The sequence below is a fragment of the Ammospiza caudacuta genome, chromosome 6, assembly GCF_027887145.1.
Source record: "Ammospiza caudacuta isolate bAmmCau1 chromosome 6, bAmmCau1.pri, whole genome shotgun sequence".
In the NCBI taxonomy this organism is placed as follows: domain Eukaryota; kingdom Metazoa; phylum Chordata; class Aves; order Passeriformes; family Passerellidae; genus Ammospiza; species Ammospiza caudacuta.
Genome location: NC_080598.1, coordinates 26,726,875 through 26,753,554, shown reverse-complemented (window position 1 = coordinate 26,753,554; position 26,680 = coordinate 26,726,875). Strand labels below are relative to the sequence as shown.

The window sequence follows — 26,680 nt, the reverse complement described above, 5'->3', positions numbered from 1 at the left end:
CAACTTCTGGCAGAAGAGAATGCCTGTGCCTTAAAGGTGAAAATGTCTGGGCCACAGTTCCTCAGGAATTTAAAGGAGTGTATTCTAAAGTTGCCTCTCAACTTCCTTCTCGTAACAATCCTATTTAAAAAGCACGCTGTTATCAACCTTTACTGCTTCTTCATGTATTTATCACCCATTTTACACTCTGTCTCTCCTGGTTTTTATACTCCTCTTCCTGCTTCATTCCAGCAGTGTCTGTCACGCCTTCTCATACTTGAGGACTACAAATCCTCACACTGTGCTGAACTGCAATTTCCCTGACCGTGCTTCTCGTATGCCTGACTCGCCTCCACCCCCGGCGCACCAGCACACATTTCACCGCTCCAGCGGCCAGCCCCGCACCGCACCGCCAACAGCAACCGCACCCCAGGTTCCTCTAGGTGCCCGGGGCGCCCAGCCCGGCAGGCTGACGGCAGCCGAGCCCGGGGCAGCCGCTCCCCCGCCCCGGGGTCCGCCCGGCCTCGCCGCAGCCCCCCCGCCCCCAATGGCGCCGCCGCCGCGGGCCGAGCTCGCACCCGCAGCGCCACCGCCCGCGGCGCTGTCAGCGCTCGGATCAGATACGACACCCGGCAGCCTCGGGCTCCGGGCCCCGGAGGGGCTCCCGGCGGGGCGGCACCGCCCCGGGATGGCGCGCACGGGGCGGCGGCGGCGGCGGCTCCCCCGCGGGCGGGAGCGGGGCGGCCGCCTGGGCCCGGCAGGAGCGGCCTCGCGGCGGGAGCGCCGGGGAACGGGGGAGAAGGGGCAAGGAGCCGTTACCTGCGCGAGACGGACCGCGCTTCCCGCCGGCTCGGCTCGGCCCGGCCCGGCTCGGCCCCGCGCCGTTCCTGCCGTGCCGTCCCTGCCGTGCCGTGCGCGGCCCGAATTCCTCCCGGCGGCGGCACCGCCCTCACCTGCCCCGAGATCCGCCCGCGCCCCGCTCCGCTCCCTGCGCCGCCTCGGGCCGGCTCTGCAAGATGGCGGCGCTTCCGGGAGAGACCACGGCGGGCGCGGAGTGGGGGGGCCGGGGCGGTGCGTTCGCCCTCCCCGCGCCGCCGGCCCCGCCGCGCCCCGCCCAGCCCCGCCCCGCTCCGGCCCCGCCGGGCGCCTCCCGCCCGCGGCCCGACCCCGCCGCGGGTGACCCCTCTGGTGACGCCCGGTGCGCGCGTCCGCGGCGCCCCCCCGCCCGTCGGCCCGGCCCGGCCCGGCGCTGCGCGGCCCCAGCGCGCATGGGGCTGGTGGAGGCGCTGGGCGCCGGCGCGGCGCGGCTTCTCTTCTACCCGTCGCTGCTGTACACGGTGGCGCGGGCGCGGCTGCCCGGGTCCCGCCGGCCCTGGTTCCACCGCATCGACGAGGTCGTACTGCTCGGGGCGCTGCCGCTGCGGGGGCGCATCCGCGGGGTAAGGCGGGAGCAGCGGGGCGGGGCGGGCCGGGCCGGGAGGAACCGAGGTCCCTTATGGTGCCTGTGCCCGCAGCTGGTGGCGGAGGAGAACGTGCGCGGCGTGGTCACCCTCACCGAGGACTACGAGACCCGGTTCCTCTGTTTTTCTCCCCAGGTGAGCCCCGGGATTTCTGGTGTATCCCCCCGCCCAGGTCTCTCGTCACTGTCTGTCCCGGCACAGGTGAGGCTTTAGCCGCCTCCTGTCATCCCGGCAGCCACCGCCAAGTCCTGTGGCAGCAAACCGGGACTACTCGTACCTAAGCCGACTTTAAAAACGATGCGACAAACCAGTAAAATGTGAGCATGCGAGTGAACTGTAGCTGCAGTGGCAGGGAAAGACAAGGAGCACGGAAGCCACGTACATCACTATACAGGAATGCCTTTGGGTTGGGAAGAGATCCCAACCTCCCTCTTTTCCTTTAGCTGAAACACATTTCAGTCCCCTTTAACTACTACCTTTGATGACCAGGACTGAAGTTTTCATACATCTGATTTGATGGATTGATGTTCAAAGTCTCTTTACAGCTTCTCTGAATTTCCCAACTGTCTCAACAGGTTCTTAATTTCTTTCAGTAAAAAAAAACCACCCAAAAGTTCACTGACCAAATCTGCTATGTCTGTTACAGGAATGGGAGGCAATGGGAGTGGAGCAACTGCGTCTTAGCACTGTGGATCTAACTGGAGTCCCCACCTTGGAAAACCTGCACAAGGGCGTGGAGTTCATCCTGAGACACCGGGCCTGTGGTAACAGTGTCTATGTGCACTGCAAGGCAGGACGCTCCCGCAGTGCCACCATGGTGGCAGCATACTTAATTCAGGTCAGAAGTCTCTGCTAAATGGGGTGAATTTTCATTAAAAAATAGAAATAAAATGCAGACAACATTTATAGTTTACTCTTGCTCAGGATACCTGAGCATGTACAGGTTAATATTCCATGATTTTACAGAGCTTGGTCACCCATTTTAAGAGAGGCCTCAAACTTACCTTGTTTCGAATGCAAATGCAAATAATGAATTATTCTGCTTTTCTTAATTCTTTCTGTGGAGGAACAGATTGAGGTGGGAATAACAAGTCACTCATGAGCACAGGTTCACTTAGCAGATAAACATACGTTTTGTTGTTTATGTTTTCTTCTTGGTTCACTGGAGTAGTGGTGAGCCTTCCTACGCTTTTCCATAAATACAATTCAGGATCAAGAGAACTGACTTGTTTTCTGAATTCTTCTACCAACCCAACGGGGGAAGCCAGCACTAAGAACAAAATCCCACCTGTGGATTCTTCCCTTGCCGTTACTAAGTGCTCCCTGGAAAATTTGCCCTTACTGTTGAAAAGAAAACTTTCTCACTAAGTGCTGAAATGCGATGGGAGTACTGGTAGAATTAAAAAAAAAAAAAAAAAAGCAAGCTGCATTTTTGCTCTGGTCTAGTGGGGCTAGGACAGGAAACCGTTCACAATATGAAGGAAGAGTGAGCAAGATGAGCAAGATGGAACATGGAGGGCCCAGGCAGCAATGATTCCTCTATAACTGAGGGACACATTTCATGAATGTGTGACTTGCAGGTCTCTCTGAGAAGAACATCAAGTAAACATCAAGAAGGGGCAAAGCAGCAGCAAGCTTTCTAACACCTCTAATATTGCCTTGTGGCCTCCAGGAGGGTTCCATTAACTGGTGCAAGGATGGAATGGATTTTCACTTGCTGGGTTTCTGCCTTTTCAGCTGCATCACTGGAGCCCTCAGGAAGCAATAGAGGCCATTGCCAAGATTCGTCCCCACATCCTCATTCGACACAAGCAAGTCCAGGTCCTGGAGAAATTTCACAGGAATATGATCAGTGGGACAACTGCATAGCTTAGTAAAAACTAATCAAAATCAGAATCAAAATTCTCATTTCAGCTGCTATAAAAAAAGTTTTTATGATCTAACAAAAGCTTAAGGGTTTTCATTCTTGACTATCAATAAAGAATGTTTTACAGTTAAGGTGAAATAGGGCTATTTCTTTCCTTATGGCTAATATCCTAGATCTCCTGGAGTCCCATAGTTCTTTTCCACACATCAGTGCTGAGCAGAACTGCAATTCACAAGAAGTTCAAAATATTTGTATTTGAAGCAAAGAGAAAAAAACAAAATACTTTGTCTCAGTAGAGACTTTATTCAGATTCTTACCCAAAGGGTTACAGTGCCAACAGAGAGGGGTAGGAGGAAGTGGTCTTATTTCTGTCTTTTCACCAACACTATGTTATAATTACAGGTGGGGAATTCCTGTACAGTAAAGGAAGCCAGTGCTCTAAAAACGATCTCCCTCTTCTCTTTATACTAGGTGATGACAGAGCAGTAAGCAAGTACTCAGTTGGTTACCACTCCTCTAGAAGTGCTGAATGTAACCTAAAGGTCCTGGAGTCAGTTCTGGAACCTGTCTGCCAGGCCCTCCTTCTGCAATAGGACACAGGAATGTTTAAATGGGAGCATCCCTGGGGGACAGAGTGCACATCTAACTCTGTGACTGACACAGCAGCAACACACAGTCTCCTAGGCAGTTAAAACTAGCAGTCTGGGCCAAGGTAAAAAGTTCTCCATATGCCACAGGATTTTTTAGTGGTGGCTAAAATAGCCATTTGCTGTTGTTTGGGCCTCAAATGCAAGTAGCTTATCATCAAGGAATCAAAGTAATAATATTTAGTCCATCTGAAATCTAGGATACAACAGTTCAATACGGTTTCAATAGTGCTATGTAAAAGAATAGGCCCACAGTCAGAAAGCCTGTACTTCCCCTGCACAGGTACAGAGGATGGGGTCTTTACTGGATGTTGTGAGCTTGTAGTAATTGGGACCGGTGCTGAGGATCGTAGGTGTAGCACAGCAAGACATTGTTGCTGTCTTTCTATCACTGGGCCTCTTTAGGCCAGGACAAACTGCAGGTTAGTGAGCAGCACTTTGATGCCACTTGTGACTGTTACAACAGAGGTGGCTGGGTTAAGTTTAAAAGTATTTGCATCGCCCTTTTTATAGCGGTCGCGAAAGACATAGATGCTGCCATTGCAGCTGGCGATTTTCCAGAGGGATGGTACTGAGCTCCAGGCATCTGGGAGGCACAGCCGGGTGAAGCTATCCAACAGGGGATTGTAGCAGAGCAGCGAATCCCCCTCGGCCACAATGAACACCACATCCTTGTGCACAGCAGCGTGCATGCACCCTGCGAAAGGCAGTACGTATGGCTTCACATGGCATTTCTCTGTGTTGGTATCATAGCACTGAATGAGCCGAGAGGGCTTGGTGAAGAAGTCTAAGTCATTTTCCTCCCCACCCAGCAGGTAAATGACACCATTAAGGTTCACCCCTGCAGCTCCAGAGACTGCCACTTCCAACTGGCTGGTCTCTGTCCAGACGTTGTCTCGTACTCTGTAATATATGACAGCATTAGAGAGAGTGTCCTGTAGAGTTTTCCCCCCCAGTGAATATATTGCATCCTTGCTTGGCACAGAGACGAGGGTGTGCTGGAGCCGGTCACGGGGCAGAGGAGCACACCATTCCCAATCTATAGTCGCATTGTTGCATTTCCACATGCGCCGTGGAATGGAGCCACCGACGACGTACAGGTCGCTGCCGTGCTTGCAGGCCGCGGTGATCTGGTGACACAGGCTGTTCTGGCCACTCACACTGATGGAGTCATCGTCAGCACAGTGCAGAGACACAGCGAGGGAATGGGTACGCGATGACTCCTTTCCAATCAGGTAGATGTGAACATTTTCTCCAATCACCTGAGCGAAAGTAGAAGGTGCCAGCAGAATTAGATCTGTTCACACAAACATCAGTGATGCTCAAGACTGAATTTTTCAGTTTAGGACCCACCTGTGGGCCTGAGGTGTGTAACCTCCTTCCCAAGTCCTGCCACCCTAGAACATTCAGGATTCAGAGCCTCAAGGCCTTTCCAAGATACCATTCATATCTGACACAGTGAAATAGCCACAGATGTCACTGGAACTTAAGTGTTCACAGTTTAGGTAAGGGCCAGTTACATCACTGATGGAGTACAGTTGTTACAAGGGGAATGCCAAATACAGATTTCTGAACAGTTTATTTGGTAAATGAGGTGAAATAAGTTATTTGTAGCACTGCTCCAATCACCAGTGAAAGCAGCCTCAGGTTAAATGAAAAAAAAGCTGTCCGTGGGGTTGCTATCTATGACACTGAAAGTATCCTCTCACAAGCACGATGAATTTCAATGACATTTGTGTTTTGTGACTTTCAAGTCAGACTGGTGAGCAGAATACCCTGCCCTGAGAAGTGTGAAACCAAGCAAGTGCCACATCAGCCCCAGAACATAAGGTCTCTTTATACCTTCAGACTCGATCGCAGAGTCTCCGAAAAGCCTGCTCGCTCCTCCTTGTTGAAGTTTATCCAGGTTTCTATAGCAACTGTTGGATTCTGAGAACATGGAACGCCATCTGCAGTTCGGGAACAGAAAGGCGTTTATGATGTCTAGACAAAGGTGTATATACTCAGGAACACCCCTTTCCTGTGGCTGCCTCCCCCCACTCCCGCCACAAAACCTACTTTCTAGAGATGAAAAATAGACAGACATGTTTATAGATTTTGTCAAGCATGATCAGCACTACCAGCCAGCCAAATACATTAAATTAATTTAGGTAACTATAGTAAGATGGCTGCAGATCTTAAACACTTTGAATGAGTTTCAGCAATCTATTCAGGAATTTATGTCCAAGAGAAATAGGACAGGAAAGAGAACTTACACGCTATGTGACGATGACAAATACTTTCTTATTTAATCATTTAGGCAAAAAGATTCTGCTACTGAGAATCTCAGCACCTGCCTTTCTTTCTGGCTGGTCTTAGAAACCTGTCTAGCAAAAGTCATCTACAAAATACATCTGAGCACTGTCGGGCAGCTGACGCTCATGACTGAACATCTGGTGTTGCTGCTATCCTCTTAATATTTGGAAATCCCCAATGAGCTACTAGAGCTTTTCTTAGCTGTGTGACAGTAGGAAACACTCCAGAGACTGCATCAGATTTAAGTCTCTTTCAAGACAGAACTGGAAGTTTTGGTTAAACCACAAAGTCTTGCATCATCGTCAGTACATTACCTAAAAGATTTTAGGTATTTCCTTCCAGTTTGAAAGCCAGCAATTATGCCTGTGTTCATTGAGAAGCTTCCCTATGAAGACTCTGATTTTGTAGTCTGTTCTCATGACAAACTCTGAATTCAATGATGCTGAAGGCACCAGACAAATTCCAATGCTTTTCTCTATAGTGGAAGGGAGCAAAAAAAGTGTGGCACAAAAGCAGGTATTTCAACTCTGTTTAAAAGGAATTGCATAAGCTAACCATCACACGCAGTGCTTAAATAGAAAAAAAAACTTTTTGAAATTGGTCCTAGAGCGCAACAGAAGGTAAACTTAATAAATAACTATTTCATTAAATTAATTTTAATCCTTGCCACTAAAAGTTTCCTCTATTTAATTCCCTATTAACTAAATGAAGATGCAGGAAAGGCAAAATAAAAGGATTTTTCCTACCAGCAGTAGGGAAGTATTTCAGATTTTAACCCATTTTATGAGCTAAGTTGTGGCAAAAATACTGAGTAATGTGAATCTACATATGAAAATAGGTAATGCACAGAAAAAAGTTATACTGAGCAATTGTTTTAATTTAGGACCACAAGTGCTAAAAGCCATAGTGCTAAAACTCTTTTTTATGTGGAATCCCTAGGAAATTAAATGTGATTGACCTCTACAGTTTTATTTCATGATTTTAGAGGTTTTTAAAATGAACTTGCAACTTACTTAAAAAACTTTACCTAGACAGTTATCAAAATTACTCTAAGTTTATCACAGTTTTTGAGCTATCAGTACATTTACTCAATAGGTTTTTGACTGTAAATTTCTTTAGATGCAATAGAGATAATTTAATACAATATCTGTAAAGACCCTCATATGCACAGTATCAATTCTAAAGGCTAGTTTAAGTCTTAGGGATAGATTTGCCAGTGTTCCAAAGAAGCCAGTCATGATAGGTTTATTTTTGCAACTGCATATAAAACACATGACACACAAAGTCTAGTTAGTTACTCAGTTACAAAGAGTAATTAAAAGCAAGAAAGAGGCACATTTGGATGTATGAGCTGCTTCTAAGTTCTTGCTTCCTCTAGCAATGATACATAACTGCAGAAGAATGGACTTGTGACTGCAGCTTCCTGGAGAGGTAACAAGTGCTGACTGTACCTACTAGGGCAGCAGATCTATAAGGATTGGTGGAAACTGGACTAAGTTGTTTATGTGTTGACATGTCCTTCACAACTCTGAGTCATGGCATCCATTACAGGGGAAGGCTATTACCTTCACAAAAACGGCAATTACTGTACTACTCAAGATGTTACAATGCCTCTATTTCAGTCAGTTGAGTGCCTAAGTAATCCTAACAATTATATACAATTGTGAATAACACTAAAATAATGTAAAATATGTGCTCATTCTTAGAGATGTTGAGTTACTGCATTACTATGTTAAATGGTTATGAGCTAAAGGGATAAAAAATACTTTCATCAGATGTGTATTTCTGGTAAGGCTTCTTTGTTTTACTTTAAACGCAAACAAAATTACAACAAATTGTTGGAATTGTGTTTAAAAAATGTGTAACACTTCTAACCCGTTGACTAAGGAACTGCTGTGAATTTCTGGCATCCTGTATGTCCCTTTTCTACAGCTTAGATGTTTTCATGTCCAGTAACAAGAGTTTGGGGCTTTTTCTGATAAAGGTATCCAGAAGGCAGTTTTGCTCTGCCTTGCTTAGCTAAGTCTCTGAACAGACAGTGATTATGAAAATTTATATCTTTCCATCTATTTCATTCACTACCTGATCAGACTCTGAAAGTCTCTTTCTACATCCACATCCTAGGTAGTTTCAGGAACTCCTTACCTGTAAGGATGTCTGTCAGCAGGCGGAGAGGCAGGTGTAGGAACTCCTCTGTCTCCTGCAGCTGAGACAAATGTGACTTTGCACAGTGTTTGGCAGCTGTGTAGAGCTCCATGTCACTGTGTTGATCTGCCAACCACATGACCTGCAGACAGTTTCTAACCTGCACCGTACGGGCCAGAAAACGGGAGCACTCTTCAAAAAGGGCAGTCAGCTGGTACATATCTGCCACTTCATAGGTTTCCTGCAACTCCTCTGCCCTCAGCTTTACAGTTCCATGGTAAATATAGTCCACAAGGAGCTGAAAGACACTCTCACTAACATCCTGCAGCTCTATCACCCGGTTGTGCGCCTCCTTTAGGTTGGAAGTGAACATAGAACGAAAAAAGCAGCTCTGAGCTGAGAGGACCAAACGGTGCAGCTGGAATTCTTTGCCTTCCACTGATATTGTAACATCAGCAAAAAGCTCATCCTCCAAGCAGAGTTTCATAATACCCTGGGCCACGCGGCCCGAGTGGGAGCGGTCAGTGAAGGTGTAGTTCACAAAGTAGTTTTCTTCTGCAGAGGAGCCTCCAGTCTCTTCTGACGAGTCCATGGTGCTGCACAAATCAGACCTCCAGCAATCTGTAAAATCACAATAATTATACGGCTTTCTCTCACCACTAACAAGATTATGCAGTACTTCAGGGTACAGGGAAAAATCAAACATATTGGTAAGAGTCCAGCATATTTTAGACTTAACATAAATAGCCAGAAACTTGTGCATGAGCTTCAGAATCTCAAAGAGCAAATGAGAAGATGGCATAATTAAAATTATAATATACACCAAACTTCCAGTACAGTGAACATCACATCCCAGCGGGGCTGGGAGACGTGCATATCTTTTCACCACTCATTTCACTGACACAAAGAAATGCAGCAAGTTATTCAAGTGGAAAGTCCAGCAACTGCCTGAGGAAACTTGCAAAGCCAAAAAAAGCAGCAGCAGCATAGCTGGACTAGATGTGAAAAGGATTAAAGCATCATACTAAAAAAGAGCACAGGCAGCAGTTCATATCATCAGGAGGTGTTAATTACTGTCAAAACCCAATGATGAATCTGTATCAAGATGAACTTGTTTTTACCAAAAAGATGCACAAAGATGTTGGCCTGACATAACCACCAGTCCTTCAAGCTAACCAAATGAGATAACTGATGACTATGCTGTTTGTTAATGCGCCAGTCAACTTCAGCATGCAAAACAACATTTTAGATGTTATTAGAGACTGCTTCCCACATAGAAAGGGGATCAAAATTTTAAAGAAAACACCTCTTAGCATGTACCATGGATCTCTGCAGTGCACATCCAGGTAGTTTGTGGGTCGGAAAAGTTTCTGAAACAGAGAAGTACTACAGCAAGGAGCTCTTTTTGACCATGGCTCTTGACAGCATTAAGAACAGTTGCCTACCTGCATTCACTTTAGACTTATTTTTACAACTGAACTACCAGCCATGATGTCTAATATCAGAATTTTCTTCAATTAATAATGAACATTATTTCAAGAACAATGTTTCACAAAGATGTGATTTTTTTCTACACCAGATTAATAGTTACTCTTCCATGGTTTATCTTGTCAAACATGCATTTTCTTACAATTACTCTGCTTGATGAGGAGGGCTCCTAAGTTCTTTGCTCAAATTCTGTTCATGGGAAGTAGTGTCTACATCCCTAATTGGCTGGACAAGTCCATCTCATCTCTGGTGATAGCCTGCCTTAATTATACTCTAATCTCAATTTTACAGTAGCTCTGGTCTGTCTGAAAAGTACCTATACATTAGTCTATAAGAGACAGAGGAACTGCAGTCAGCAGAGAACACATCAGTACTATTTTCCAGCTTTTCGAAGTATAAGCCTGTCCTGCAAACTGGCTTCCACTTTGGTTAAAGCTCTTTATCCATACAGTCAAGGTGCTTAGGAACTTCAGCCCAGAATGCAGAAGAGACCACACAGAGCACAGGATATGGACAGATGAACTACTCTGCCCCCTTGGCATGGCAGAATCAGCTGCCCACACTGCCCTGCACAACTCCCAGAGGACTGATGCCAAGTCATGAAAGAAATGCCAAGAAGCAGCTAAATACTAAACAAATCTCACATCTTCCTTGTAGACACCCAGACTAAGCTCCCCTTTGCGCCCACAGTGTCTTGGCTATAAAGAAAGAGACATGCAGGACAGTTAACTGTCCCATAAAGCCAAATTGTATGCTCCAAGCATTCCACAGGCCTAGCTATCAGTGACAGTGGTTTAACCAATAGCTAATACACCTCCTTCACAGAGTCAGGGAATCAATTAAGTTGAAAAAATCCTCTGAGACCATCGATGCCAACCTGTGGCCGAACACCACCACATCACCTAGACCATGGCACTGAGTGCCACATCCAGTCTGAAACACCTCCAGGGACAGCACAACCACCACCTCCCTGGGCAGTCCATTCCAGTCTCTAATCATCCTTCCTGTGAAGAAATTCTTCCTAATGTCCAGCCTAAACTTCGCCTGCAGCTTAAGCCCGTGTTCTCTTGCTCTGTCACTGGTTGCCTGGGAGAAGAGGCCAACCCCCAGCTGGCTACACCTTCTTTCCAGGCAGTTGGAGAGGGTGATAAGGCCAACATTAAACCTCCTTTTCTCCAGGCTAAACTAACACAGCTCCCTCAGCCGCTTCTCATAAGACCTGTGTTCCAGCTTCCTTCTTTCCTTGCTCCTACAGAGTCGCGGATGCCACGGCGGCGCCCGGGATCGGAGAACCCCTAAGCACAACTGACAGCGGCCCCGCGGTCCGGGGCCGGGGGAAGGCAGGAAGGGAGGCTGACCCTCGGAGAAACGCAGCCTCTCAGCAGGGCCGTGCAGACGCTGTGCAAGACTCAGCACTGGTTCAGTCCGGGGGCTGCCGGGCTCCGCCGCCCTCCGCGCCCGCATCCCCCCGCGTTCGCTGCTCCGTTCCCGGGCCGGCGGCCGCCCCGCTCCCCCGGCCGCGCCGCGCGGCACCCACCTGCGGCGCCTCCCTTCATGCCGCCGCCCCGGGCTGCCCCAGCGGCTGCTCCCGGCCCTCACCCTGCGCCAGGCGCCGCTGGGCACTCGCCGATTCCTCCCACCGACCCGGAGCCGTCCCCGGGAAGCTCTTCGCGCGCTTCCGCACCCGGGGGAAGCGCGGCGGTGGTGGCGCTTTCCGCTTCCGCCCCGTGCCCTTGCCCGTCCGTGTCCCGGCGGGATGTGGGCGGCGGCGGCGCGGGGCCTGGCGCGGGCCGCGCTGCGAGGTGAGGCTCGGGCGCTGTGCCGGGGCTGTGCCGGGGCTGTACCGGGGGCGCGGGCCGGGCCGGGCCGGGCGGTTGGCGGCGGTCGATGAGACGTGTCCGTTTCTCTCCGCAGCTGGCGCGGCACCGGCGGCGGCACGGGCCCGGCTGGCGGGGAGCTCCGCCGTGGACACTCGCCGTAAGTGCGGGGCCGGTTTGGGGGCGCGGGGCGGACGGGGCCCGAGGCCTGCGGTTGTGCCGTTGCCGGCCGGCGGGAGGGCACCGGACCGGCCCACGGACATTCCTGGGCTGTGGAACCGCTTTAGTGAGCCTGCCGGGAAAGGGTCGGTCCGGTCACCCGAAAACCCCGATTGCGCAGAAAAACAGCGGTGGTGGAAACCGTGCTTGCTGAGGGTTCCCATGCTTGCTTGGGTTCCTGTGTGCATCCTCTCAGATGCAGGGCCAAGCCTGCTTTTTCTGTGCTAAGCTGTGCCTGGGCACCAGCATCCTAGCCCCTCATCTCCCTGACCTTTAAGGGCTTTTGTCGTAATAGTGAAAAAACCCACTCCAACGTGAGTTCCAATAGTGTTTTGATTACGAGGGGCTTGCTTAGATGTTGACACATCCAGCAAACCCAGAAAACAAGGCCCTTTCTAGACCCAGGCTGAATGACATGAGTGGTTTCTTCTATCATCTCTGCTGCCCTCTTTTTCATCTGGCTGTTTACTTTTCCATCATCTTGTTGAACAATTCATGCTGCTCTTCAGAGTTGACAAAAGTTTAGCACTGGCATAAATTCCCTTCGTTATCAAAGTGTCTAGTTCCACCTTCTGTGTAACACAAGTACGTTGCTATAGCGTAGTTTCTGACAAACAGCTAGACTGGTTAAAGGGAGTTACTACTCTTCTTTCTCTAGCTTTTTGTGTTCCTTGTCATAATCTTGGAAACTTTATTTTTCTCCTTAGCTACTGTCAGACCAAAAAATGAAGTAGAGCAGAAGCAGTTATGTGCTTTTGGGGAGTATGTGGCTGAGATTCTGCCCAAGTATATCCAACAAGTACAGGTAGGTGCTTTTCAAGAAATTGTTCTTGGGGCGGGACAGGATCCAGTGAACACACCACTTTTTTGTTACCTGTTGAGAGAAGTTGTTTTGGGAAAGAAAAATGGTCAGAATTCCATGAGAAGTACTGCTGTTTTTAAGCCCCTTGATCTGATGCCTTTTTGAGTCTGCTGTGTCTCTTTGTTGGCGTGTTCTGCTGAAATCAGCATCATGTTTTGTCCTGTTGGTGTTTGTACTCATGCACTGTTCTGTTTTCATCAGGTGACCTGTTTCAATGAGCTGGAGCTTCTGATCCATCCAGATGGGATCATTCCTGTCCTGACCTTCCTTCGTGATCACACCAATGCCCAGTTCAAATCCTTGGCAGACCTGACTGCTGTTGATGTCCCATCTCGGCAGTACCGCTTTGAGGTAGGAACTGCTCACAGCTGCAGTGCTTGGAGGGCTTCACAAGTGCTGATGGCTGCACTTGTGCTGATGGCTGGAGGTGCTGTTGCAGCTCTGACCACTTTCTTTGGTTCCCGGCAGTGAGAAAAAAGTTTCAAGAGTTGTAGATAGAATTCTTTAAGTCAAAGGCCTCCAGTTGCTGAAGAAGTGGAATATTTTTTTTAATTCAATATTTTTTTTTCAAAAATCAAGGTAGTAGATTCATAGGAATATAGTCCCTAATTTATTCATCTTTTCCAGTCACAAAGGCAGTATCAAACAAGGCTTTAAAATTCCTTATAAATTTTTTGGATTTTCTTTTCAGTCTGCTTGCAGTATGTCATAAACAGCTTTTGTACTAGACTTCATCACCATAGATGTTGGAAATGTTCCCTGGTGTCCAACTCACTTGCTGAAAATTAAGTGTTCTTTTTCTTAGCTTTCTCCCACTGATAGTCAATTGCAAGAGTGATTGATGGCCACTTTCTTTGAGAGACCATTCATTGTCAAGTATTTCCATCCCTCCAGTAGTCTCTCTTTTTAGTATGTCTTTACTTCTTTGTCATCAGCCATGATGTCTAAGTCTCTCATAGCTTTCGTCACACTTCTAAGCACCAAAGTGATAAGCTGTTGGAACCTCAGTTGTAGGAGTGTCTTTTAGTGGCCAGCTCTGAAGTGCTGAACACGATCCTGCTCATAAAGAATATTTGAAATAGTCCTTGTGTGGCTTTGCTTAGGCAGTGGTGTAGTGCAGGGAGATCCATAAATGCTGCCTGTTCTCTGGTTCAGATTGTGTACAACCTCTTGTCGCTGCGGTTCAACAGCCGGATCCGCGTGAAGACGTACACCGATGAGCTGACACCCATCGACTCAGCAGTGCCTGTGCACAAGGCAGCAAACTGGTATGAAAGAGAGGTGAGTGCTGGTGTGCTCGGGAACAGTCTTTGTGGAGAGAGGCTGTATTTTCCCAATTTAAGTGATTCCCCAACGCCCTCAGGAAGAAAGAGAAGTGTTTCCCTGGCTGCCTTTACAGAGTAGGAGATAAAATGGTGTTTGATTTACTTTTGAATTAATTCCTGCATCAGTTTTGCTGGCACTGTACAAAGCCAAGCACGTAACTGAAATTTTATGGACATAACACATGCAGGTTTTTGGGTTTTTTTCAAATACAATTCAACTTGTATTGAACTTGTGTTCCTTTCATTTAGGTTTGGGACATGTATGGTGTTTTCTTTGCCAACCACCCTGATCTAAGACGAATCCTCACAGATTATGGGTTTGAGGGCCATCCATTCCGGAAGGACTTCCCACTCTCTGGTTATGTGGAGGTAGGAGATACAGTCATGTTTAAAGTTACCACGTTTCTCCAATGCTCTTTTCTGAGTTCCAGTACAAAGATGCGACTGCTTTACAATCACTTATCTGTATTCCAGAGGAGTTGCATAAATCTGCATAGAAATTTGAATTATCACACATAATATCATCCATAATAAGGCAGCCTAAGGCTGGAGAAATAGAAAAAATGATATGTGCTGTATAGCAAAGATACTTGCCAGGCAGAGGATGTGTTTCTGCTTTCAGCACGTTTTCTGGAAGGTTAAAGTTTCCACTGCAAAACTGAGCTGTCTAGAAGGATAAAGGACTGAATGATTCTTGATTCGATTAGAACTTCACTTTGTTGTGTGGTTGTAGGCCCAGATTATAAAGCTCTGATTAAACTGACTCTTGCTGTTTACCATTTACCTCTGTATGTCAGCCACAGGTGAAATGGGAGCATTTGGTATCTGTCTAGTTTCAGATGACTGCCCTGTAGAAGCAGGTGTATTTGGTGCAGTGTTAAGACTGAGTTGAGTCACAGAAGGAAACAGCGAAGTTCTGCAAAAAAAGAGGCTGTTTAAAGAAATGTAGAAATAACAAAATCCTGCAAGCAAGGATGAGGCAGCATCTCCTCAGCTAGAGTTCAGAGATCTGGACTGGCACAGTGAGGATAAAGCAAGCCAGTCAGAAGTGTCTGGTACTCAGCTGCTATTCCATCCTGGTTGTCTTCTTTTTCTCCCCTTGTTCTGAGTGTTATGCAAAAAATTAGAACAATTAAAACCACACAAATGCCATGTTATAAAGATTCATGAGTGTGGTCCTCAGCCATGCAGGCCCAGGATGGCCCATCGTATTTCAGTGACTCAGGAAGAATCCCTTTGTCAAATTTCATATTAAATGTGCTATTGCATGAAACTTCATGTGGACCGTTAGGGTGGGTGCTCCTAATTCTGGGTGCTTAGTCAGACACCTGAGGGGCATGGCAGCAAAACAAAGAGGAGGGTTTTCTTGGACACTCCGGAGGTCTCAGTAGCATCTAGAGAGCTCTTGTTAAGTAATGAGAACTGAAGCTGTGGCAGAGGCCTGTGGGCCTGTGGTTTTCCCGTGGGTAAGTAGAGTTGTCTGCACAGAGGGTGGTCTGGGTCATTACTGGCTCGCTGTGCTCAGCAGACATGCTTCAGGAGCAGGGTGCAGATGACTGGCCTGTGTCCTTTGTGCTGTTGCAGGTGAGGTATGATGATGAAGTCAAACGGGTGGTGGCAGAGCCTGTGGAGCTAGCTCAGGAATTTCGCAAGTTCGATCTGAATAGCCCATGGGAGGCATTTCCTGCCTATCGACCAGCTCCAGAACCCCTGAAAATAGAAGCAGGAGCCAAGAAGGAAGATGCCAAATAGCAGCAGAAGGAAGCAGATGTGCAGCACCATCCTTTCTGTTCCAATATAGTATTTATAATAATAAAAATTGAGAATATGAGAAACTTGCCTGTTGTGATCTCGTGAATAATGTTTTCAAACTAGATGAAAAGCACAAAGCCTGGAATGCAAATTGACAATCCTTATGATCCTACTGGTAGATGTTTAGCTGGTGCTCTGCATTGTAAAACAGGGGATTTGTCTTTTTGGTTTGCAAATTGAACAGAGTGCAGGCATTGCCTGTGGCCTAGTGTTTTCTGAACACTAGTACTGCCAGCAGTCCCTGCAGGTAAGCAGGTAAAAATCAGAACTTGAGCACTCCCTAGAGGCTGCACTGAAACAGCTGTGGAGTTTGGGCAATAGGACAGCAGTTTCTTAGCTCCAGGGTGAGTGTTGGGAAGATGGTAATAATATGGCCAAAAGGCAAAGCCTGTAAATGCTACTAATACAGTTCCTGTCAGGACAACACAAATGTATGTGGATCCAGACCAAAACAAGGTATGGAAATCTCAATTGTTTCCATGGGAATTAGGTCAGTGCCTTTTCTCCCAACAGAAGGAGCTGCAGATGACTTCTGAAGTGACACTCCCTCAGTCTGGCTTTTTCTTCACAATCAAGCAGTCTTTATTTTCTCCAGCATCTTCAGAGTGTGTTTTCTTTTTCCTGCAGCCAAAAATATACCCCTCCCTTGTTTCATAGACAAGAGTCTTTTTTTGTCAGTATTCCAATTATTTTGAGCTCTATGATACAATTGCATTACCACTTTGCTCTTGTGGAAAATCTCTTTTTTCCAAAAAAGCTGGAAGAATGCTGTAGTTCCAGTCCACCCACCACCTGTTTGAATGGGATTACATTACAGCAGTCATCAATTAATAATGTCCCTTCTCCTTGGTCCAGAAAATGCATAATGCTGTTCTGCACCAGAAAGCTGACAGACTTCATTAAGATTTGAAAACTAGTTGTATAAGAGATTTTCTGAAATAATTCCCAAACAGTTTGTAGAGATTCCCTGAATTGATACTTAAGCTCTTAAATTGTAAAAGCACTAATTAAAATAAGGGTTTGGGGGAGGTGAGGGTATGGGATGGAGGAAGGGATACAACAATAATAAATTCAATTAGGGAAAAAACCCTACTTGCTGTGGCTAGAATGAGATCTCTTTTCAAGAATAAAGACTGAACTGTATTCTAAGAATTGGGTTTCATATTTGTTTCCACCCCAGCCCTATAAGCATGGGCTGGTTAATTTTTATTTTTTTTTTAATTTTAAAAATTTTGTTTTAGCTGCTGTGGCCAGCAGTGTTTGGGATGTGTCTCAACAGTGTTCTTGTTATTTATTTTAACACTGTTAAAATAAATAGCATTTGCCACTCACCTTAAAAGTTACAGCTCTACATGGGAAGGAGAAGTGAACACATCAGCAGAAGTTTGGGGTTTTATACAATTCTTACCTCTCTTTTGGATCTGTCTTTAATTGAGCAGATTAACTAGGAAATGAACTTTTAAGCTCTTCCTACGAGATGTTCCACAGTTGATTGTTTTCTTTGCAGTGGCTCACATAGCATGCTGATGCCTATTGTGCAAGACAAAAGTTCCTGGTACTACTTCTATCACCATGAAAATTCTTTATAAATCACATTTCCTCTCCGTGTTCTCCTTTATCTCAGGTTGCTTGAGACACCACATCAAGACTTATGGTCTATATATTATAAAAATACATATTTCCCAGTATGATAAGTCAGACTGATGGTAGCAGGAACACTAGGAAATTGCCTTTGAAAATTAGTGTAGCGTTTGTGCAGAAGGAGAACTTGATTGACATCAAGAAATGTCAGACATGATGCCTGTCATGTTAGAAAATATGCAAGGTTTGCTCAAGAATGTGTGTACTGGAAAAATAGCTAGCCCTGTGGGATCAGGCATTGGCTCCAGCAGGTCTTCAATATGCGGAACAGTTGCAAGTGGACCTGAATCTCTTCTCATTAGTGAAGCCTGGGAGATCAGAAAGGGCTGCATCACCCAGGTTCATTATCCCAGGGCACAAGAGGTTACACAGCCTCACAGAATACTTGTGCACTCTGCTTCCTCCACTGCTCCTGAGCTCCAGAGGCCATTTTGCTCATGGAGCCTGCTCACTCTGGGATTCTTGTGGCTGGTGGACACTTGCTTTGTGTTGGACAAGGCTGTGGTCAACTTGGCCAAGCACAAAGCTGTCTTCCAAATCCTCTGTCCCTTCCTGTTGTGTATTGCCAGCTTCAGCCAGGTTTGTTTGCCTGGGTTGGATTCCCTAATGCAGGAGGATGTGGGATGAGATGTAAGTCAGATGTAGCTGACTTACAGACATACCATACAGAAGAGAGATTTTCTGGTACTGAAGGGACAGATAGATTTTAGATGACGACTCACAGTCACCACATTGAGTTTCTCCAGCTGAGTAGGTCTTGCTGGTGTTTTCCAGGACACTGGCATTTCTCCCTACAGCCAGGCAAGCAGACTGTCCTCTCTGAGGATGTGACTACTGACAGTGTCAGGGTGTCCACCTACCTCATGTGCTGCAGGTACAGTGGGATGGGGCCCTCCCTGTCACTTTTACACAGCTCATTACTCCTTCAAGCAGTAGATGCTGCTCACAAACTGAAACCAAAGGACAAGAAAAGCATCATTGTAAGGACTGGCAGCACCATACCTGGAAAATACCAGTATTACAGAGGTTCTGTCTGGTTACAGTCAGTGCTTCACTCCTGCTTCCCTCAAGGTTTTCTTACTTTTTCCACTCCAGTAATTCAAATATCACCTTTTCTGTGAGCCACCTATGTCTTTCTTCCTTCCCCTCTTTCTTCAATCTTCTTCCTTCCCTGAGTGTCTGCCAGACAGCCCCAGGCTGGGGAGCAATCTCCCCAAATTCTGGGTGAGATGATGGAAGCAAGTGATTTCTTCAATTCTATAAGCAGAATTTCCCTTTTGTGAATGTGCTATCTCCCTGAAGTCCTACTTCAAAGAAAATTCCCTCTTAAAGAGGCTCTTCTTTAAGGGGCCACACCTTGTGCCCCAATTAGCATCCAACCAGTTCCTGCAGTTTTTGACCTCTCTTCTCTTGTTCTCATTTCCCATGCTCCTGCTTCAGGAGGTCATGGTGAAAAAGAAGAAACCAATCAAGTTGTCCCTGCATAAACCTGGCTTGTGATGTTTTGAAACTGCTCCAACAACAGACGGTATGGCCAGGGGAGTGCAGAGTGGCAGGGCTGTGCTCAGCTGTGAGTACCTGGCAAGGACAAAATCCTTCAGGAGGAGTAGGTGCACTGCCTAACATTGCAGTCATACATGCAGGGACTTTGTGCAGCTGTCAGAAACTCAGCCTTGTCTCTGAGCAAGTATTGCTGCTGTACAAACAGCTAAGGAATATGTTTATCACTCTGAAATTGTCTTTCTTTGCAGGATAGTGAGGTAATTCCACAAAATTCCCCTGGCTCAAAGCAGCACCCACACTGATACTTGTCCCTTATCTGCCACTGTGTCAGTCACCTGAGCACAGCCCCCAAGCCAACTCTCTCTCCCTTCCACCAATGTGGCTGTCCTCCTCCAGGCACTTCAGCTGCAAGCTGTTCCTGGAAATTCTCCAGTTGACAAAATCGTGTGCAGCTCCCACAGATGTTGGCCAAAATCCTGTTGGGCAATCTTCTTCATGTCATGTGCTGCAAGTTAAAGGGTGGCTGTTTCATGGCCCACAAAACACAGAGGTTTTTCCACAGTGGCTTCTAGACAAAGTCATGTGTACCCTGTGGCCTAAAAGGGACTCTGGCACAAAGCAGAAAGCACATCAATCTCACTGCACAGATGGGCTGTAAGTGTCTGCCTCTTGGGTAGCTTGTGATGCAGTTTAATAAAAGAAGAAAGGAACCCACGTGAAGAGTAAGCAGTGGAAAATAACTAAAAATGAAAGCAGTGCAGTGTGACCTGCAGATACCTAAGCCTATGACAGAAAGCACAGGTCTTGCTGTGAATCCAAACTGAGGGGAAGAGTGGCTCTGGATATTGTGGGCCCCTCTGTGGCTCTTCCATTATGTGCAGGAGGTAGTAGCAAGCAGGACATCTTCCCAGCCCTTAGTGCACTATCTGGTGACAGGATGTCCTGACTGATGTCCGGTAACTTGCTGAGCAAGAGATGCATTTCAGCTTCACCTTCTCTCTTTTCTAGGCAGACTTCTCCCTTTACCCTGAGAGAGAGGCTATTAGGCCTCATTTATACATGTTACTGCATATTTGTATAACCCTGGTTTTACATTCTGTGCCATAGAGAGTAGAAATACAGAACAGAAACACAGAACAGTTTGACTGGGGACTTGGCACTAATGAATATGTAAAGGTGTGTAGAGAACAGATACCTGCTGTAAAGTGAATCAAATGAAGTTTTGTCCACGTCATTTAGAATATCTAAGGCAGACTGTGTTCACTGTAACCCAGAAGTCCACTCACAGGAGAGGATGATGGGGTGCTAAAGCCTGAGCCACTTTGATACATGGTGTTTGTTAGGTCACTGTACTGAGTTCTCCCTCCGGGGGTTTGATACAGAACTGAACCAGTGACATTTCTTCTGCCTGTTTGTATGTTTTGGCTGCTACTGCCCTTCCATGAATCTGCAGTCTGCTAGCTTTATCTGTTTGTGACATTCCAGGATTGTTTTCAGATTTTTGAACCCAGGAAAAAGGAAAACTGAAATGTGACAGAGGCACTATGTAGAGATGGAAGGGACTAGGGGGTCCTCACTTCTTAAGAGGAAAACGTACATAGTGCAATTTCTTGCAATGAAAAGCTTCCTATAACCATTGCAGCAGAAAGTCAATCTTTGAAAAGGAAGCTTAAACAATTCTGCCAAAAACATCACAACAAAGTTTTCCAAGTTTCCAAAATATGACGGAAAATATCCTTCGGGGTCAACAAGTTGAACTGCAAGCCCTTCCCAGGGCTGTGACAGAAAGAAACACAGAAAGATGGGTCCATTCCAAGAGAGGCTGCTGGGATCCGAAGCAGCACGGGAAGACGCCCCAGGCGAGCTGCTGTGGCTTGGGGCGCGGCACTGTCACGGAGAGGGTGGCAGCTGCTCGGCAGCGCTGCCATGGCCCAGGCACAGCTCAGCTCCTGGCTGCTCCTGTGTGTGTTTGCTGCATCCCAGAGGCTGACAGGTAGGGAGCACATCTGTTAGGGACACGGCTCCTTGGCTTGGCAAACCTTTGTGCAACGCCGTTTGTGTGATGCTTTGCTGCTCCTACAAATGTGGCCTGAGGCTTCAGGCAGCTGCGCTGGCACGGGATAGAGCTGGAGTCCAGCTGGGGGGGTTGGCTGGTCGGGGCACTGCTACCTCCTTGCAGGTTGAAGATCTGCTGCTGTGTTTGGTGGCAAGGGGAGGATTTTCTTGGATCTCTGCTGAAAAAATAATCTCCTGCAATACTGTTTGTGGTTTTTTTATATGCTTTTTGGGAAACAAAACCCCACCCAACCCTGTTGAGTGATAAAATAAGTAAGGATTTTCCCTTCCCCAGAGGATACTTATGTTATTATTTCAATACATTATTTGTTATGCTTTGTTAAATTTTTCTCTACTCAAAAATATTTATGAGGCAGTTACTTCTAAAGGCAGTTTGGCATCTATTCAACAAAAGCACTGACTTTGCAGCCAGTCAGACATCTCTCAGGAGGGGGATCTGTGAGCCGAGAGCATCAGTTACTGCAGATAGTGCCACCAAATAAATTTTCAGATGATATAACACTTTCACCTGAGCTAAAAGCCTTACTGGTACATCTGTGGAGGAGTAGGAAAAAACAGCTACATCTCAGCTCACATTCCAAAGCCACAGCTGGCTTGGATCACAGAGCCTGCAGCTGTGCAGAGAAACAAACCTCTGCAGCTGAGGGCTGGCAGTGCACTTCTCCAGGCAGCTCGTGCATCTCCCTGAAAAGATCTAATCAAAAATGGAGATTTGGAAGTGTCTTTTGGTAGCAGTCATCACACATGTATAGTACTAAATAATTTTTCTACTTTTCATATGCACCTGCTGACTTTAACTATGGAGTATTCAATGTAAATCCTCTTTTTTTTTAATATATATATGAAAAAGCCTTCATCCATTTAAAAATATTAAAAACCCCACCATGAATATATTAGAGAGCTTACTATTTTATATGAGCTTTTTCAAATTCATGTTTCTTAACCTGAAGGATGAGTCTGTAAGAAGTAGAAGAGGGTCTTGGCTACCTCATGGCACTGATAACATAGAGGAGGGAGGGATGCAGCCTCTCTCTCACAGACCTGGACCAAGACTGCTTGTGTCTCACTTTTCATACACACGCAAGAAAAGAAATAAAATAAATGCAGACAGTTAAAGCACTGTAAATATTAGGAAATGAAAATCGAACAATTCTTAGGATTAATGTGACTTTCATATTCAAAAACTGCCATTCTTCTGGCCTCATACCTATTTTCCCCAAATTACATGATGTCATGTGTCCCAGCAAGTAATTAGCCGGATCTGACAAGGTTTCTTTTATCCTCACACTCTTCCAGCGGCAGAATCTTAGGGAAGAAGTAGAAAACCAGGATAAGCATCAGTTTGTGTTTCTAGCAGCAGCTTGAGGAGCTTGCCAGCACACTCCTTTCATTGGGCAGCATTACTTTCTCCAGCAAAAACTGCTAACCAGCCAAACCCATCGGCTCAAACCCCATGCATTCTCGGTGTGAGAGGATCCTTGCTGCCTGTCAAAGCAGTGCCTTTGCTGCTGTATGCTTTAGCTCTGCTGGCAGCACTAAGGGCGGTGATATCCAAAACCTCGCCTCAACCACTGATGCTTCTCTTAAAAAGCTTGTTTTGCTTATCAAAATCCCGTGGTCAGCATCTGTCATATTTGGCAAGCTGAGTGGTAGCTCAGGAATGTTGAAGACGTTATTGACAATCAAATGACAAAAACAGTAAACAGGAAGGTCTTGTGCTACCAAGCTCTGTCTGATGTCTTCCAGATGAACATCCTCACAGCGGCACCAACAGAGCCCGTCGTGGCCCAGAGGACGCTGGCATCATGTTAGAGGTCTCCTGAGCACTGGGGGCCCTGGGCCGAGGCACTGTTCGTGCCCATGCCCCCACCTGCCTGCACGTAAAAACTCACCCGTTCTGTTTGTTCTCACCCCTGACGGGTTCCAGGAGCTCCCGGAGAAGGCCTCGCTGATGCCTAATGGCATTCGTGCTCCCTCCCACAGCGGGGTGCAGCCCGGGGCGGCCGTGCCCCAGCCGCGGCCCTCACGGGGTGCCCGCGGAGGCACAAGGGGCCCTCCCCGCCGGCTCTGGTGGCGGCCCCGCAGGAGGCCAAGCCCCCGCCCGAGCGGCCGCGCCGGGGAGTGCTGCAGGCGGGACTGCGGGGGAACAGCAGGGATGGGGGCAAGAGCTGCACTGGTCCCAAGGGGAAACGAGGTGTGGGGCTGCTCAGAAACGGGGCCTGGGGCTGGCAGAGAGGGAGGGATATGGAGTGGGACCAGGCCGGCCGTGAGGGAGCGGCCGCCTCTGGGCCCGCCCGAGGTTTGTCTGGCAGCGCTGCGGAGCGCTTTGCTCGCAGCGCGCCCGGGAGTGATGGAGTTGTGCTGGGCTTTCCGTGACAGCGCTGCTCCCCTCTTCCAGATGCTCTGGGGAAGGCTGGATATTCAGGCCAACGGGACAATCCGGCTGCGGGATGAAGAGCTGGCCTCCCTACGCCCGGCACGGCGCTTCCTGCAGATTTTAGAGGAGGAAGTTCCCAAAACACCGGCAGAGATTGAGCAGCATCTGAGATATTATTCACTGACTGACACTCCCTTGCCTGCAACGGAGTTTGACCGTCTCCTTTTCACCAGTGTTTACAGTGCCTATCAGGTTCGCTCCGTGCAGGGTTTGGATAAAAACCCCTGGATTGGTTTTTTCTCTCAGCTGGTTGATGAAATCTTTCGTGACCTGTGCAAGGGGCTCTGCCCTGCAAATACCACTCTCCTCCAGGCTTCCTGGCCTTGGAAGGACAAGCCTTCACATTTAGCATCCCTGAAACATTTCTATCGCTCTAACCTGGCCAGGACCAAGAGAGACACTTAATGAGGGAACCCTCCATAGGAAAGGGCACACCTGGCTTCAGCTGCCTCCTTGGTTATTTTCAATGCTTTCCACAGTGTACAGGACTTTGAATAAATAAGCCACACCTTTTTGTCCTGCTTTCTGCACAGTGCTGGCCACCCTCTCAGGATTTAGGCACAAGCTTTTATTTTTAAATGAAAAAAGGACAAAACTGTAAAGAGCATTTCTCCATTTTCTGATTTTTTGCTAAGTGGGCTGTGCTGAAGGGGCTGTGCTATTTAGATGTCTTATCTATCTTGATCACTTAGGAGAGATGGCATGGAAGTATTTTTCCAGGATATTATGCTGGATCAGCATTATCTTCATTTCAGATAATTCAGTTCTCTCTCCTTATATTCTCCCTGTGGTTTCAGACAAATAAAAGATCTTGTCTCCAGCAGCAACTAAGCAGGTTTTGTTGTGTTTCATGATATAGGTCACATATTTAATTTCATTTTTGTCTTTATGTGCCATCATATTTTATGTGTCAACAGCAATTTCCCATCTCATGTATTCATTTTTCTTCAAAAAGCAACCTGAAATTGTATGTATTCCATGAAGCTTTCTAGTATTTGCATATCATATTTACACATACACACAGCTTTGTTTCAGTTATCATTTTGGAATATACTTCCTGAAATCTCATTTAAATTCTGAAGGATCCTGACCTAGTTATTTCTTCAGCAGATTTTGCCTCTCTTCTATAAAATTTTTTTTACAGCCATGGCATTTTTCAAGCCAAACATAATAAATGCATAGTCTCTATCCTCAAAATCAGAAATGTAATTATTTTACAGAAAGACATCATTAACATTTGTCTGTCTTAAACACTGTGTTGTGGAATTAAATAAATGTAATTATCTCCTCAGGAGGGTTTTGATTTTGGTTCTTGTTTCTATCAGATTTCCTGCTACTACTATAGGTATCAATTTTGAACATTCCATGCATGTGCTTAGACAGTGGGATCCACAATTCCCTTTCTATCAATATAATTTTTCCATGTTCGACAGAAGAGGCATGTGCGACCTTCAAAGTGGGAACTGCAGCTTCTGACCTAGTTAATCTTATTCCAAGCCATTGCAGCCCAACAGATGGAGAGGGGAAATAGTAAGGCAGGAACAAGAAGCCTGGAAGCAAGATGCTGCAGACAGTGGTTTTAGAGGTCAGCTTAGGGTTATGACAGAAGGAGATAGATTTAAAGCAGGGTTTTTGTTGCTGGATTTTTGTTTTGCTTGTTTAATTTTGGTTTGTGCTATGGGGTTCTTTTTGTTTGTTTCTTTGCTTTTTTTCACCCCAAGGGATATAGGAATTAAAATTATAATTTTACTTGAAGTAAAACTTCTTGTCTCATCTAATGTTCTGTTATTCTTACACTAGTTTTTTACATACTTCCAGTCTTTACCCTTCACCCTTTTGCCAAATATGTCCCCAGTCTTTAATGTCTAGGATATGTATGGAGTGACAGAGGCAGTGAGTAGCTGCACTCAAGCCAATTTTGAGCAGAGTATCATCAAAAAGCTGAGCTGAGATGGCACTAGTGCATGAAAATACTGTCTTGTTGGAGAATGTACAGCCCGAGCCATACGGATATATGGAAAAAGGCTGAGTGGGCTGGCTTGTGACTCAGATGCCAACACACTGCTTTGAACTCAGGATTTTGTTAGGAGCAGTTTTAGAGCATTGCTGCCTGTTGAACAGATTATAAAGTACACTGAAGTGATGTCATGAAGCTTTGTAGATGCTTAAGATGATGCACTTTTGCAGTTTATGTATTTTTGGGGTACAAACCAGGGTTTAGCTCAACTGAAACAGCACCAGTGGCGCTACGATGAAGCCTCCTGTGCTCCCTCTACCTCCTCAGCAGATCCCGCTGGGCGCCCGCTCCTCTGTTTGTCAGGCTGTAGGAACACAGCAGCGTCCTCCACAGCCACAGCAGCCTCTCCACAGGGAAAACTCTCACTGGAACTCGGCACATACGAAACCTCTGGAACATGGATGCTGAAAACCTCCTCCTCCCTCTGACCTGCCTGCAGGAGGCTTTCAGTGCCACATGTGGTGGGCTAGCAGCACCCCTGTGTTCAAGGCGCCCATTCCTGGGGAAGGTATCGCCCCTGCAGTCAGCAGTGCCACTGCTGTGTGGTACTACTCACACTTGGTGTTACGAGCCTGCTCCTGATCCAAATCTTTACAGATTTAAAAACACATTTCTTATTCTTCTTACCTTGCTTCTGGACTTTCAGAGCATGGTCCATTCACAGATTTGAGCCCTTATCTTTCACTACAAGAAGCCTGCTTTTGTTTGTTTCTAAATGTATTCTTTACATTAAACGGAAGCTGAGATTCTCAACTGCAGCTTCTTGACTTCATCTACATCAGATAAAGAAAAGCACAAACCACTGTCAAACTTGCAATAAAACCATAAGAGGTACCAACCGTTCACACACACACACAAATGATTTAAGAGTGTACACAGACTGGCTCAGTAACATATCATCAGCTCACACAGTCTCCATGCATCTCTCTCACCTGAGCTCTGTGCTGGCTGGTACCTCAGCCAGTGACAAGCACGCAAGTCTCACAAAGTAGCAAAACTTCCAAACTGAGAACATTCTCATATTTTGTATTTTTATTACATTCATTTTCATTACATTTATTCCCTCCCTGGATAAACAAGGAAAGCCACC

The 26,680-nt window shown here is 46.7% G+C and overlaps 5 protein-coding genes across 14 annotated transcripts in view; 3 read left to right on the top strand and 2 right to left on the bottom strand.

The window, feature by feature from the left end:
• CELF1 (CUGBP Elav-like family member 1) overlaps nucleotides 1-937 on the bottom strand; it is a 56,371-nt gene extending 55,434 nt beyond the window's left edge. For all 9 annotated transcript variants that reach the window (XM_058807295.1, XM_058807294.1, XM_058807296.1 and 6 more), the window contains exon 1: nucleotides 799-937. The gene's annotated coding sequence lies outside the window, so the exon portion shown is untranslated. The remainder of the gene's footprint in view (nucleotides 1-798) is intronic.
• Nucleotides 938-1,241: 304 nt separating this feature from the next.
• On the top strand, nucleotides 1,242-3,671 carry PTPMT1 (protein tyrosine phosphatase mitochondrial 1). Its single transcript, XM_058806604.1, has 4 exons — nucleotides 1,242-1,418; nucleotides 1,494-1,574; nucleotides 2,086-2,277; nucleotides 3,177-3,671. The coding sequence occupies exons 1-4, from the start codon at nucleotides 1,248-1,250 to the stop codon at nucleotides 3,306-3,308; spliced, it is 576 nt and encodes a 191-aa protein (XP_058662587.1). The 5' UTR covers nucleotides 1,242-1,247; the 3' UTR covers nucleotides 3,309-3,671.
• Nucleotides 3,618-11,533, bottom strand: KBTBD4 (kelch repeat and BTB domain containing 4). 2 transcript variants are annotated; one of them, XM_058806601.1, is made up of 4 exons: nucleotides 11,419-11,533; nucleotides 8,394-9,014; nucleotides 5,796-5,902; nucleotides 3,618-5,215 (listed from the first exon to the last, which is right to left on the bottom strand). In XM_058806601.1, exons 1-4 carry the CDS (start codon nucleotides 11,435-11,437, stop codon nucleotides 4,355-4,357), a joined length of 1,608 nt encoding a protein of 535 aa, XP_058662584.1. In that variant the 5' UTR covers nucleotides 11,438-11,533; the 3' UTR covers nucleotides 3,618-4,354. The 2 variants fall into 2 exon arrangements, with proteins under 2 accessions (XP_058662584.1, XP_058662585.1); XM_058806602.1 differs by having other exon boundaries at nucleotides 11,481-11,513.
• A 55-nt stretch (nucleotides 11,534-11,588) lies between these two features.
• NDUFS3 (NADH:ubiquinone oxidoreductase core subunit S3) lies at nucleotides 11,589-15,931 on the top strand. The gene is made up of 7 exons (XM_058806603.1): nucleotides 11,589-11,683; nucleotides 11,796-11,858; nucleotides 12,625-12,722; nucleotides 12,981-13,130; nucleotides 13,935-14,060; nucleotides 14,354-14,473; nucleotides 15,689-15,931. Exons 1-7 carry the CDS (start codon nucleotides 11,638-11,640, stop codon nucleotides 15,854-15,856), a joined length of 771 nt encoding a protein of 256 aa, XP_058662586.1. The 5' UTR covers nucleotides 11,589-11,637; the 3' UTR covers nucleotides 15,857-15,931.
• Nucleotides 15,932-20,916: 4,985 nt separating this feature from the next.
• On the top strand, nucleotides 20,917-24,855 carry FAM180B (family with sequence similarity 180 member B). The gene is made up of 3 exons (XM_058807512.1): nucleotides 20,917-21,053; nucleotides 22,883-22,950; nucleotides 23,535-24,855. Exons 1-3 carry the CDS (start codon nucleotides 20,987-20,989, stop codon nucleotides 23,976-23,978), a joined length of 579 nt encoding a protein of 192 aa, XP_058663495.1. The 5' UTR covers nucleotides 20,917-20,986; the 3' UTR covers nucleotides 23,979-24,855.
• The last annotated feature ends 1,825 nt before the right edge of the window (nucleotides 24,856-26,680 follow it).